The following is a 14,317-nucleotide window of genomic DNA, read 5'->3' as shown; positions in this document are numbered from 1 at the left end:
ACGGGCTGAGGGGAGCACCTTCTCTGGGCAAAACGAGGGGGTCTCAACAGGACCAGCCTCAAGAGGCTCAATCCTCAAGCGCCCCCATCCCAGATCCTGGTGGATCCTCTCTGCCCTTTGCAAAAGCCCTCCCTCCTTGGTCTGCAACAACAGGGCATCAGCTGGACTCATTTTTTTCTGACAACACCGTGGCCTAGGAGCCTCGTCCACCTGGAGGGAGACAGGAGAGGGTGCAAAGGCTGGAGGGGACCCAGCCTGGCCCCCCCGACAGGAGCTGGCCCTGCAGTTTCAGAGCAGCCCTGCAAGAGGGAGCTTGAGCTGTGCTTCCCCAGCAGGCTGGGCTCCTGGCTGCCTCCTTTTGCAGTCATTAACACTACAGGTGACCTCACAGCTCCTGCCGATTTGTTAGCTTTGAAATTAAACTCTTCTAGAATTCCTTGAAGAAGGAATTAAACCAGCATATATTTCCCTCCTGTTCGTTTTCCTAGAAATGGGGAGCAAGAAAATTAAGTACTGAATCCAGTCAGCCATATCAAAACCAAGCTTTCGTGTTTTGCAAGGAGTACAGGAAACATTTAGTTGGCAAGTAGGAAGTACCAGAAATTCTCTCTGACATGGAAAAGTCAGTATTCCTATTACTTTTGGACGGGTCTCAGACTTCGGCTATGCAAAATGGAACTGTGCCACAGCCCTGAAGTAATTTAGCTTATTGATGTGTACACTCCCCTTTTTCCTGATGTAGAGGGACACAGAGTGGAAATAAGGTTGTTTGCTGATAAACAAGAAGCAAATGCATCTTGCAGCCTTCAGGGATAGCGTGTGAGCGGGGAGCTGACGTTGCAAACCTCAAGGAAAGCTCCTGCTCCACAGGAAGGAGCTGCAACCTTGACCACAGCCTCTCTCGAAATGCTCACACCGATTACAGCCATCGCCACCCACCCACGCAAGGGCCCTTTGTGTCACACAGCCCAGGGCAGCACAGAACTGCAGCTGCATACAGTAAACGTGAATAAAGGGGCTTCATTTAACGTCCTTCCCTCTTCAAGGAGATGTAAAGCACGGCAGAACTAGAGCATTTTAGTCAGGACTCATTATTTCATACATACACACACCCCCACCCCATTTGTCCAGCTCCTCCAGATTTCCAGCTCCTCCAGACCAGTTCTGGGACACAGAAGACGGAAGCACTTCCTCTTAAAGTTTCCAATTTTAGCTCGGCTTTCTACAGAAATGACCCTTATGCAGCAGTGGAGACTTCCCCCAGCAGCTCCCCGTGCGCTGCAATTGCTGCCTGTTCTGTCAGCAGCACTGATGAAGCACTCTCGCTGCAGGCATCCCCCGCCCCCCCCCAGCAAAGGCTGCAGCACCAGCTCACCCTCCCCTGGCACCTGCGTCTGTGTGGGAGAGTTGCAAGGAATGTCCTAACCCCAGGAAAAGCTGTTACTCTAAGGGATCAAAGCATGAGGTGGCAGGGAAACGGGCTGTGGCCCCTCTACTGCCCACAGAGCTGCTAGGTTTTGGGGTCCCGCTGTTTCTCCTCCAGCAACTGCACTTCTTCCCTTCCCAAAGTGGCGCTTCCCAGTAAACAGCTAGAAAAGGGTCTCGGCAGGGCATGAGCACACACCGGGCTTTGAACGGGAGCGCCGAAATGAAGATCCAAACCCAGAAACCCAGCCAGCAACAGAACGTGAAGGAACTGAATGGGAAACAGAGGGAAGTCCCTGACCCAGGACCCCTGGAGAGAGGGGGCCAAGGGACCCCCTCCAAGGGCTCGGGGAGCGGCAGGGCAGGGAGCTGCCCCCCAGCACCGCGGCTCCTCCGGGCTCTCAGCTGGGAGCGCTCACAGATGTGCTACACAGCAAATTCCCATTTGCTTTCCTGGACTGGCGCCAAGCTGCAAGCTCCTGGCCGCCTAATTCAGCGTATCCAAAAAGATGCAAAGCGAGGCAGCTGCAGGAAGCTCCTTCCCAGCATAGATCGGTTCAACACCCCACCCAGACAGCGCCCAGTGCAGGTTCCTGCAAATCCCAGTACCTCCAGCTCTGGCCAGGGCAGGCTGGCCACCCAGCCTCGGCTCAGGGCTGGAGTCCAAACACCCAGTATGAGAGACAAGTCAGAGGTCTCCTCAGGGCCAGAGCATTCCTTGCACACACTCTTCTGGGCTACCGACATCTTAAAAATATCACGTAGTAATTTTAATTGTGGGCCACAGAGATCCCCCAGCCACCAGTCCGCACCTCCTTCAGGCACCAACACCTGTGCCGGGCAGCACAAAGCATGGAGGAACGTGAGGGCACATTATTTAGGGGTCAAACATTTCCCAGATTTTATATTTCCCGGATTTTATTTTTCCCCTAAACCAGCCAGCTACCAAGTTTGTGTTTCTTCTCAGAAATAGGAACGGGCACAAGAGCTGGAGGGCTGCCTGCCCCCAGCACCAGACCCTCCTTCCCAGCCACGCGCAGGTACAGGACACCCCAGGGAACACGGCTCCCATGTCAGTCTAGAATCCACTGGATCCAGATGGATCGGGAAGTGGTTTCTCATTCTCAGCAACAGCTTGAGCAGCTCCCGTTTGAATATAATTAAATGGATGTTCAAGAGAAAGAGCCCAAGGTTTTCTCACAAGGGGAGGCAGAAACAGCTGGCTGCACTGACACGGTGCAAGCCAGCACTTGCATCTCCCTCTGCAGCGGGAGCAAGGCGCTGGGCATCTCCCTCTGCAGCGGGAGCAAGGCGCTGGGCATCTCCCTGTGCAGCGGGAGCAAGGCGCTGGGCATCTCCCTCTGCAGCGGGAGCAAGGTGCTGGGCATCTCCCTTTGCAGCGGGAGCAAGGCGCTGGGCATCTCCCTCTGCAGCGGGAGCAAGGCGCTGGGCATCTCCCTCTGCAGCGGGAGCAAGGCGCTGGGCATCTCCCTTTGCAGCGGGAGCAAGGCGCTGGGCATCTCCCTCTGCAGCGGGAGCAAGGTGCTGGGCATCTCCCTCTGCAGCGGGAGCAAGGCGCTGGGCAGCAGACACCTACCAGCGTCCAAAGGACGTAGATTGTGAAAAGTGCTATAGTTAGTGCTATAAGTCCAATGGCCTCCAGTCGGCTGTTGAACTGCAAGTGATCCTGGGCTCCACGCAGGCACAGCCAGCCGGAGATCGCCGCCAGGGGAGTAATGAAGAGGAAACACACCATGTCGCAGAAGAGGGTCCTCTTCTCATTGCGGGGACCGGGATCCTTCAGCCACTGCAGGAAGGAAGGGAGAAAGGGCATTAGTTGGCAGCACGCGGAGCACGCAGCATGCTTAGCAAAACAGGACGCGCTCTCTGCAGCCTGTACGTACCTGGTGCGTGCACTTCACTCTGATAAACCCTCACAAAAATAGAGCTAGAGAGCGTCAAGAATGTTTTTAACAACCAACGAGGGAAAGAGAAGAGAGAGCTGAAGAATTCATGCAGGGAAAGGCAGGAGTAAACACAGGAGCTGCCTGGGCTCTTCGCTGGAGTCGCACGGAGCAGGCAGCAGCTAGCAGAGGGAGGTCAGCTCAGCAAAGCCTGGCTTAGTAAAGATCTGACAGGTCCCGGACTGAGCTTCAACAGAAACTTCTCCAGGACTCCACAGCTGCTGTAGGGGCTATAGGAAACTGGGGCATTGGGGTCTGTGGCCAGCCCAAGCCATAAGGGCAGCTGTCCCAAGTCCAGCCCTCCGGTTCCTTTTGGAGAATTGTGGCATTTTGGTGCTGCATTCCCGATCTGCATGAAATCTGAAATGCCCAGGTCCACCTGAGAGACTATGCAAGACAGCTGAGCAGAAGGAGCGCTCTCAAGGCTACGGCACTGTCCTCAGGGCTCAAGTGAGCCGCAGCAGTGCTGCTCACCGGGGAGCCCAGCACCCCGGAATGCAAACACCCACGCACCCAGTATTTTCACCGAGATGATGACAGAGAGGAAAAAAGCCTATTACTTCAGCAACAAAGACTGGAGGAAAAAAAGAAAGCCAAAAGAAAGCAAGTAACAAGCAGAAAGCCTTGCACCTGCGCAGACAAAGCAGGACAGCAGCCAAGGGCTACAGTCTGGGGCTGGCCCGGCGCGGGAAGGTGACACAAACCCATTTTCTTTTACAGAACAACCCGTGTCCAAACCTGCACCTTTCTCACAGAGAAAGCCCTTGACCATTTCTAAAGAGAAAGCAGCATGACTGTTGGGCGAGGAGAGATGCAGAGCTCGGCGGGCTGGGGGAAGATCCCCTGTTGCTTTCTCCCAGATCTCAGCGGATCACAAGCAACCATGAAGGGACAGGGCCCCTCACACAGACACAGCTGCTGAAAGCTCCACCACCTTCAAGACCACAAACTCCCAAAGACCTTTCCACTGCTGGTGGCCATCCACCGGCTCCCACGTTATGGGCAGCAGAGACCTGTGGTAGGCGCAGGACAGAGGTGACTCCGCTGGATTCCTTCCCACCTCCCGGCTTGCCTTCTTGCCTCCCAGGCAGCAAGTGACCCATCACAGTGGGGGTCACTGCACTTTACGTTACCAAGAGGCTTTGCAAGCGTTTCTTTCTTGCTGCTCTCAAAAATGAGCAGGTCGCAGAACAAATGCAGCTCTGTTGCAGGGTTGTTTTCCTCAACAGGCAACGTTCCCTACTTTTACGAGTCCCGACATGCATCCACTGTGGGTTCATTTTAGATACTTGACTTCAACAACAGCAATTGTTCTAGTTTTCCTGGTATTATGCTATTTCCAGCTTTTCCTTTCCTTTTTTAGGATAGCAAGCAGCTGTGGTTCCTAGCAATGCCCAGAGTTGTTCTAGCACATTTTTATTGGGAGTTCTGTACGCTTGGCTGCTGGATCCTTCCTTCTTTCCTACACGAGGATGACTGGTCTCATTTAGGATTTTTTTTTTTTTCTCAAAAAAAAAAAAAAAAATAAATCTGAGAACGTGATCGAAAAAGCACAGTCAGAGCAGGGATGGGAATAACCCCAAGGCAGGCAGGGCCAGGCAGGCTTGTCCTACTGACAGACTCGGCGCAGGTGCCCGTTTTTGAATCGGCAGCACGAAGAGGGACCCACCTGAGAGCCACACACACAGAGCTCCTTCCTTACGGGGGAACCCACAGTTTAAACAGCAATACAGAAGGGGTGGTGGCAGGTATGCAAGCAATTAATGAGACCACACCGGTCAAAACAGAGCACAGGTAACCTGAGGACGTTGCTGGCCAGAAAGACAAGCAGCAAGCGCTGGCCCAGAAGGGGAGCACGGAGGTGCGCACGCATGTTAGCACAGATTTAACCGTGGAGAGCGTCTAACGTGAGGGATGTACAGCGAGGCCCAGCAGAGGGGTGACAAGGGGACGAGAAGCATAGACAGCTTTTGTTGGAATGGGAAAGAGAAGGGGGAGATGGCAAATGTGGGTGAGGAACAGCAGTGTGGCTGGGCTGGCCAGAGCCATGGTAGCAGAATGCTCTGCAGACACCTCGGATGTGGTGCTGAGCTGGCCAAGAGCGGAGGAGGGGGTGCTGCAGCAACAGATAAGAGCCTGACCGGGAATTTCAGCTGGGAGGACTGATAAGCAAGATATTTTAGAGGTGCGACCTGAAGCATCTGAGAGACCCTAACAGAGCAAGAACAAGTGAAGCTAGAGAGCAAGCCAGGAGCTGAAGAGCGCAGACAGATCTGGGCACAGAGGAATGCTCCCAGAACAACAGAGGACAAATTAGAAGCATTTTTAAAGCCATTCTGAGCACAACTTGATGGCCAGACAGCCAGAAGGACATTTTGGAGCAGCCACAACTGTGGTTTGGACAGGAGGAACTGGGAGATGGGAGGCAGACCTACAAATCACCCCTTGTGCGGCTCTGCAGAGGAGATTAGGGGTGATGAGCTGAGTGGGGGAGATAAGGACCACACACGGAGTCCTGAGCAGCCCTAAGAGGAAGCGAGGAAGGTCAGCAACTCATCTACGCAGTAAAGCTTCTCCTACAAACAGTGCGCTGGCAGCTCCATCGTCCGAAGCCCTGGTCGTGTGCCTGGCCTTCCCTACTCCAACCAGCACAGAGGTGCCCCAGCTACACAGCGAACGCTGAATTACCCCAACCGGACTGACCTCCCTCTAGCAGCAATCCCAGAGCACCCCATCCCCTGTAAGAGGACAGCACAGATCACTTTTAACCTTTGTACAATAAGAATCTCACAGACCGAAGGCAAATAGGTATTTTACTGCATCTTATTCTATTTATATTCCTCGTGACCTTTGAAACTCCTTCTTCCTCACTAAGATGGGAGCCAAACATGTAAAGGCAGGAAGCAAATTAATTTCCTTTTGAAGCAGTTGATTTACTTTGCCAATATGTACTGACACAGTAAAAAAAAAAAAGAATACAATAAGCCACCCTAAGGGCAGAGGGTTTCTGGCACAGCAGCAATTAGTGCATATGAGACTTAAAATAAATCTTGCAAACAATCCAAAAAGTGGTCAGTCAGATTAAACAATTTTTGTAGGGAAAACTATCAAGTAAACATGGGAAAGCAACAAAAGCCAAGTCCAAAAACAACCTCTTCCATGCTACAATCATGTGCGAGACCAAAGGGAAAGAGGCAGAGCTGGCTGCTTGCTGCCTACTTCAGCGATGGGCTGGATCCCAGACCGCCCTGCAGGAAACCACCTCTCTCTGCCTGCGTGACCAGAAGTTATTCCGGGTACAACCACATTTCTTTGTCCTCCAGCATGATCCTGAGGCTTTCCCAGATGTCCTTTCTTCTGGGATCAGCAGGGTTGCGGAAGGGAGCTCATTCCTTGGACCCACGGCAGGGCTATGGGATGGTGAGTATCTGCTCTTTGGGTGCTGTGCTGCCCATGAAACTAGGGTGAAGCCCAAGCGATGGAGGGCAGGAAGGAGGCATGCAGAAGAAGACACCAGGACATCATCAGCTCCTCTGGAAGCCAAGAGCAGAGCTCAAAGTATAACAAAGCAGTCTCCCAGACAGCCCATCCCAGCACCCACTGCTCCTCATGTCTGGGAGCTGGACTGCACCCTGCCACTTGGTCCCAAGGGGGAGTGAACTGACGAGGGACTGTCCCAGCAGCGCTCAGCACCTCGCAGTCGTTCGGGGGGGTTATAAATGGGTGCTTTAGAGTAAGCTGTCATTGACTTTTACAGCTCACCTGGTGTTGCAAAACATACACGGCTGTGAGCTATCAGCCCCTGTTTCATAAAACACATGGCATGCGGCATTCACGTGCTGGTCTACGACAGTCCCATGCCAAGCAGGACCAGCGCAGCACGGTATCAGCACCAGTGGGACCAGCAGCCTCCAGCCAGCGTGTGCTCAGGTCTCTCCCAGCCTCACAGCTGGACCACCAGCTCTGGTGAGCACCATTCAGGACCACCATGATCTGCCAATCTCACCAGCTGACCAGGTGTGATGCAAGCCGCAGCAATGACAAGAGTATTCGGCTGCGTAAATCCAGCCGCGTTACAAAACATCCTGTGCTCCTTCTGTCCACCAAACAGCCTGTGGCTGCACAGGCACCTCTTGATTTTCCTTTTGCTGCTGACCTGGTGCCTGGCTTTGTTAGCCAGAAAGAATAACGTGACCTTAATAACATAGCCCTGTCCCTGCCCCGAGAGACACGCTGAATCAAAAATGCAGCTTCAGAAGAGGGACCATCACGTCCCTTCTCTGGGCATCCACCAAAACCTCTTTGCAGGCCACCAACTTCCATGGGCAGCCCCAGCAGGATGGTCCTGTTTCCTTTACCAGGGTGGGGAGGGACATTTTCCAGTGGAGTACCCAGAGCCAAGACCCACAAATGCCCCCAGCCCTGCAAGCAGAGCAGTTAAATGCTGTAGAGCAAAGTCACCCCTCCTCATCCTCCTTTCCTCACTGCGCAACCACAGGCCCTCGATGCTCCACAAACCTCAACAAGCTGAATTTCTCCTTGTACAGGCTTGAGAGCCTTCCCGATGCACTTGGCCTGGCTCCAGCCACCGGGAAGCACCGGGCAAGACTCAAGGAGAGCTGCAGAAGCTCTAGAAACGGTGGACAGAAGAGGGGCCAACCCAAGCAGCACTGCAGGTCACCAGGACGCTTTGCTATACAGCAACAGGTGCTTCCGTGGTTTGGTGTCACCACGGGAAATGCCACCCACAAACATGACATCACAGCACTGCCGGCAGCTGCACCTCAGAGAAATCCTACGGGTAGCAGGTCCTCTAGATCTTCAGGACTCAGATGGGGCTGGGCAAAGCAGCGAAGATGGACATGTAAGGAAGAGGCTAGCATGAGCAAGTGCCAAGAGCGCAGGGATCACGTATTTCCAGCCTTGGCCCCAAAGAGGCCATTCCAGGTTGGCTGAGCAGTGCCAGGGATGCACAGAGAAATACCAAGAGGATCTAGGGTGGGATCCAAGAAGAGCATCTCCAGACAGCAGATGGAAGCGAAGAGAGAAAGAAAGAGAGGAATGAGACTCAGCTAGAGCCAAGAGTAGTTTGTTTTGCACTGACTGAGGAGTCTTGCAGGTTTGCACCGAGAAAGACAAGCTGGGGAAGAGGGTAGAGGAGCACAGACAAGACACAGAATGGCGCAGTGAGTTCAGCAGAAGAATTCAAGGAAAGCAAAGAAAAAAAGTCTGTCTGCGAGGAAGATAACACTGGAGGAAGGGTGGGGGACAGTTTATGTCACATCTCAGTTCTCTGAACTGGAGGAGGGGCAGCGATCACTGCACTGGGCGTTGCACCCAGAGGAAAGGTTTCTTTCACTAATAGCAGAAGCAGGACTCATGAGATTATCACCATTGCCCCCTGCAAACCTCGCTTTGCTTGTACCAAAGCCATCCCAGCAGCCCTCCCCATGACTGCAGAGGTGCAGGAGACTGGGGAGACAGCAGAAAGGCTGCACGTGGCAGACCCACGGGAGGCGTCCCATACTCCAGCGTGACCCAAACAGCCAAGCAAACACCTCTGAGATTTTCAAAGGTGCTTTGTTGCGGGTGACAGTTGTGTTCAGAAGTTGTGCTTTCCTTAGAGACAAAAAAAGAATTCACTGACCTAGATAAAATATCCAGTTTAAGGTAACCAAAATATTAGCAGTCAGTGAAAAATAAGGATCTTTTAATCAAAAATGCATAATAAAATAGAAATACAAACAGCAGGAGCAAAAACCTGGCGGTCTCCTGTGCTATATAATCCTCGGAAGGAGCTGTTTTGCAGAAGGCATAGGGACATGCAGATATTACTGAAGCTGCCATTATTAAATAAAGAATGTTAATGCACGTATTGCAGGAAAGCACCAGCACTGAAGACACAGAAGCAGAATTTTCTTGGGGCTCCATCATAAGAGCTGCTTGCAAGGACAAAAATACGAGAAGAAAAGGGTGAAGCTAAACTACTGCAGTGGTGACTGATTCACAAGAGAAATATTTTTTGGAATTAGCAAGCTGTCTCAAATGAGTTCTGCTTTAGCAAAAGTATTAAACGCTTAGAGAAGCATTACGAACAAGTCATGCGTAATACCCTTTAGCTTGTAGCATGTTGGCTTTTGACATTCTGGTCATTTTAGCAAAGCCTTGGCTTCAGCCCCAGAAATTCATGCCCACTCTCCGAGCGGAGTCCTGTAAACCCTGGGTACCTCTCCCTAGGATTTACACCATGTGTGGATGAGAACACATCCTTCCTCTTTGACATGGACCCATGTTTTGCTGGGGTTAAAACAGCTGCTGCTCTGTCACCTGCCTGAGCTGCCAGCCTGGGATGTTTCCCCACAGAGACCTCAGCTGTTGGCACAGACCGGCAGCACCGATTGCCCAAGCCAGGATTGCACCGGGCCGACAGGCAGTGCGGGCCAAAGGAGGTGGGGAACCAAAGCTGACCTGCAGCAAGGGCAGATGGCCTGAGATGGGGGTCTCTGGGGTCAGCGGCGGTGTTTCTTTTAAGTTCATTTAGAAACACCCAGAGGGGACAAAATTAAGAATAGGTTAAAGCTAGGACACTTTAAAAAGCGGTTGATGAATTGAAAAAAAGTGAGAAGGTCAATGCCAGGGGAAAATACACAAAACAAGGCAGCCACGGAAAGAAACCACTTTTGCTAGCAACCTCAGAAAGGGCAAACGGGCTGAAGCAGGCTCGGGTACACAAAATCCAGCCCAGCCCGTACCCCCTCCTCACTTTGTGGGCAGTGGGCTGCAGCCACGGAGAAGACCGGGAGCCGTACCGATGGGCCACCCGTGTTTGTGGCTGTAGAAACACGGCCACAGCATCACCCTTGGCAATGCTTCTAGAAATACACAGCACACTGGTGCGGTGCCAAATGGCTCAATCCATGCAGTTTTGCCTGAAATCCTAGAGGACAAAGTGGCTTCGGCAGGGAGAGAGCTTTAAGGGAAAACAGGTTTGCGATTGATTTAGCTGCAGACCAAAGAAAGGAGTTTACACTGAAGGGAGAACATAAGAGTGGGGACATTCAGGCTCAATGAGGTGCCTGCAGCACCGACCTGGGTTCTCCACCAGCCAGAATGTGGCAGGTGCCTCCAGACAAGCTGGCCCATCCTAACTTAGGTTTCTAAGGCAGCAGGAATGAATTAATCACAAGAGGCATTTCCTTCTCTCTGGAGACTATAGGACCCTAAAGAACAAAGTCCAGCTGAGGCAAATGTAAGGTGTAAAATGTCAGGGCAAATAAACCCAACCCTGCCTAGAGGATGGTGTGACCTGGGAGAAAGAGCTGTCTAAACTGAAGCAACGCTTCGTTTCCAAATGCCTATGCTCCTTCTACAGTGGCCCTGGACAGCAAAGACACCGATTGTTCCTGAAGATGAATCCTAGGCAGTAACTGTGCGTTTTCTGCATGTAACGATATTGGAACAAAGAAGAAACTACCTGTTCCAGGAAAGCTGTACACACTGCAACTTACGGTTTGAACATATGATCTAAATATCTACTGCTGAAGTCTTCCAGGTACACAGAAACATGTTTTGCACTTTCTGACTGTGCCAGCCATGCTGGGTAGTGTCTTGTGGATTCAGATCACTTCCCTGTAAAACTATGGATGCATGTTAAACTAACACTGGTGTAGGAAAGTCAAGTACCGGGCAACCATCCCTCTCCAAGGCTTGGCCATCCCATTCTCTGCTGGGAACACGCTCCTTGCTCAAGAGCCCCACTCCACAGCCCTCTTGTGCCGGAGACCACTTCAGGGAACCAAGAAGAAGCCGCTTTGTCCTTTCACAGCACAGCCACCAGCGTGGCAGCATCCCACCCCTCTACTTACAGACCCTCCCCAGGCGCCTGGGGCTGCAGTTCAACTCTCCACCTTCACCTGCTGTTCAAAACATCCCCAAAAAAGCGCTCAGCCCATCAACCTCACAGCCTAACAGTTAACAAAAGCCTTTCATGCATTTTTTTCAGCTTTCAACCAGCTTCTTAGTTAAAAAATAACCAAACTAGGCTGAACTGCAGGAGATATCCTCCCTGCTGGCTCCAGGCTCAGACAAGTCCCCCACTCCCAGTTCAGAGATCAGCCACACTGGCAGCGAACACTGTTACTATTTTTCACATTGAACAGACCACAACATAAATAAATGGGTGCTTAAAGAAAATAAAAATCCAGTTCTACTTAAAAATGGTCTTTAATCCATGCTGAGCAAGGTTGCCGTCTTCCCTCCCTGAAGGAGACTGCAAAATTAAATTACTGTTTGTGAAGCGCTCAGATATCACAGCAATAAGTACCCCAAAGCAGCCCATGGGGACACGAGTAATTTTGACTTGTGAGCGGGGATAGAATAGCACACAGCCACACAACACAGAGGGATAAACAAAGTTAGCTAGTGAGCATCTTTCCCCTGTGCACTGATCCTGGAAAACACGGGCTGTGACCACAGAAAGACCACACTGTAACGTGGATATCCAAGAGGACTGAAGTAAAAAATCAGACAATTTTGTTGTGGCATCCCCTGACTTCGAAGAACTTTCTGCAGCTTCCACAGAAGCATTTCAACTTGCCCATGGAGCTTACCAAAACGCCTCCTCTAGCCCGCAGGCAGCTCAGCCTCTCTCCTCCTGAAAGCTTTGCAAGCACACATGGCAGAGCGAGTTTTTCATGGGGCTGGTGGCCCATTCCCGCAGAGATCAGCTGTGCTGACCAGTGACCACCTCTGCTGTGTTGACCAGTGACCACCGCAGCTGTAACAAGCAGCTCTCAGCTTCTCCAGGCTGGAAAGGTCGGACACAGTAGAGCAAATAGCAAGAGTCAGCCGCTTTCTCCTGTGAGGACCAACATCAACAGGTAGCGTTGTCACCTAATTCTCTGATGGGTGTCAGTGGCCATGTGACAGCAGGAGAGAGCCAGGATGCCTGGACAGCTTTTTACACTTGGCACAGATCCTTTCATCAACACCACTGCCACAAAGCATGCTCCTGCGCTGCTCCCAGTCCTAGCCTCCATCCCATTTATCCTCCTCTGCTCACCGTCACTAATCTCTGATTTGACTTCCCAGTTCTACTTGGTGAACAGCAGATCTTTATCGGAGCTGCTAAAGAGCGCACTCACCCACGAGCATCACTTCCCCCAAGTTTCAAAACGCTCCCCACCACTCCCTGCAACAAAGGAGCAGCAAATTTCTCAGATAAGGCGGCTAAAGGGAAACGTGTCATTTTAAAATGACTAAGCAGCCGCCTTCCTGAGCCCTCGTCTCAGAAACAGATGAACAACTTAGGAATTACACTTGCCAGAAGTATTTGGTGAAGAGTTTTGGCCCAGTCTGGTGTGGGGATGAGATTACAGCAGACCGCAGACGGAGCGTATTAATGGAAAGTGCCGGCAAGCTGGCAAAGCTGTTAACAGCCCTTTCCGAAGGGCTCTGCGCTCAGCGCAGAGCCTCTGCTAACAGCAGGTGCGCTGCTGAAAGTGGACAAGTTCCGTAAATTGGCCTCTACGCGAAGAAAAAGCCCAAAGAAACCTCACACGGCACAGCACGCTCGCCGTCACCACTCCTGACAGGCACGGATTTCGGTGGGGCAGAAGCTCAGAGGGGTTGTAAACAACACCCAAGAAAAAACAAGAAACAACTCCAGGATGTTTTCCCCAGGCTCCAGGCAGGGATCAGGGCATTTTACAGCATGGAAGCAGCACAACAAGAACAGGCGAGTCCTTCCAGCCATTGGGGTCCAGCAGGAGCCCCCCACTCACGATGTGCCAGGCACGCAGCGCCTGTGCCCATCAGCTGAACCGTGCTGTACGGAGCCCTGGCACACCAGCATCGCAGAGCCCTGGCACACTGGCGTGACTGCTCAGCACAGCTTGTACGGGACTCAGGACACTCCATCATGTGGTGGGGAAGTGCTGCTGGCTCCTGGGAAAGAGCAAGAGCAGGCTGCTGCCATGGGATTTATTAAACCAGCCCGCAGGCTGCTCCTCAAGCCAGGGAAAAAGCTTGCTGCCAAGGAACTGCAGGCAAGGGAACCGCTCCAGGGCTGTACGATGATGGCGAGCTGTACGTTATTCTGCTCTACAGCAGGGATCACTCTCACGGGTGATCTAACTGGCAATTTTTCCACCAAGTGCTCACCAGCCTCCAAACTCACCAGGCACTAAGGGCACTTCATGCAAGCTGTTCCCCCAGCAGACACAGGAGACACCAGAACAGGGCAGATCATCTTCACTGTGCTCACAGACAGTCCCCAAACATGAGAAGTCACAAATAATTCACACCCCCAAAGCCTTTGACAGCTATCAGTAACGGCTTGAGGGATCTATGCCACTGTGTTTTCAAGAGAGGGATTTTTTGCGTTTGGGGGTCACAATGTTGCCCAGTCACCACCTCTCAACACTCACGGATTGCTTGCTGGTCACCATACCCTTACCGGCTCCAGTTCAGAGGAGCTCTTCACAGATTTCAAAAGGAATTAAAATTTGATTGTCCCAGGCTGTTCACTAACGGACCTCAGAGTACAGACAAGAAATCACACAGAAGAGTCAAGCCTTCCCCGCCACGCTGTCCTAGCGAGCTCCTCTTGCCTGCTGGAAGCACAGACGTCAGTGTCAGAGCAGAAGCTCTCCCAGTACCCACTGGTCTTGGAGCTTTCATTCAAGTACACAGTTTTCTAAGCCTGTACTTGTTACGAGGTGCTACAGCATCTGCGAACTACAGCTAAACGCACTTCCACATGTTTGTTTCTGGGCACGAATCCTCTACTAGCTCTTAAGCTAAAACATCCAAAACCTGCGCTCAAAATTTTGGCCCGCGTAAGACCTAGCAAGCTCGCTGTTACTGGGCTTGCCTCAAAGCCAAGACACAGCCCTCTCCAAATATTTTAAGCCTCAACCAGCCATTTG

At 52.0% G+C, this 14,317-nt stretch overlaps 1 protein-coding gene across 4 annotated transcripts in view; it reads right to left on the bottom strand.

Annotated features, from left to right (window-relative positions):
- Window positions 1-14,317, bottom strand: part of MARCHF2 (membrane associated ring-CH-type finger 2) — a 37,992-nt gene that overhangs the window by 3,217 nt on the left and 20,458 nt on the right. For all 4 annotated transcript variants that reach the window (XM_040589203.1, XM_040589205.1, XM_040589204.1 and 1 more), the window contains exon 4: window positions 3,023-3,232. In XM_040589203.1, the coding sequence (XP_040445137.1) occupies window positions 3,023-3,232 (210 nt within the window). The remainder of the gene's footprint in view (window positions 1-3,022; window positions 3,233-14,317) is intronic.

This window comes from Falco naumanni, chromosome 4 (assembly GCF_017639655.2).
Source record: "Falco naumanni isolate bFalNau1 chromosome 4, bFalNau1.pat, whole genome shotgun sequence".
In the NCBI taxonomy this organism is placed as follows: domain Eukaryota; kingdom Metazoa; phylum Chordata; class Aves; order Falconiformes; family Falconidae; genus Falco; species Falco naumanni.
Note: the sequence above shows the minus strand (reverse complement) of the source record. Positions and strands in the feature narration are given on the sequence as shown.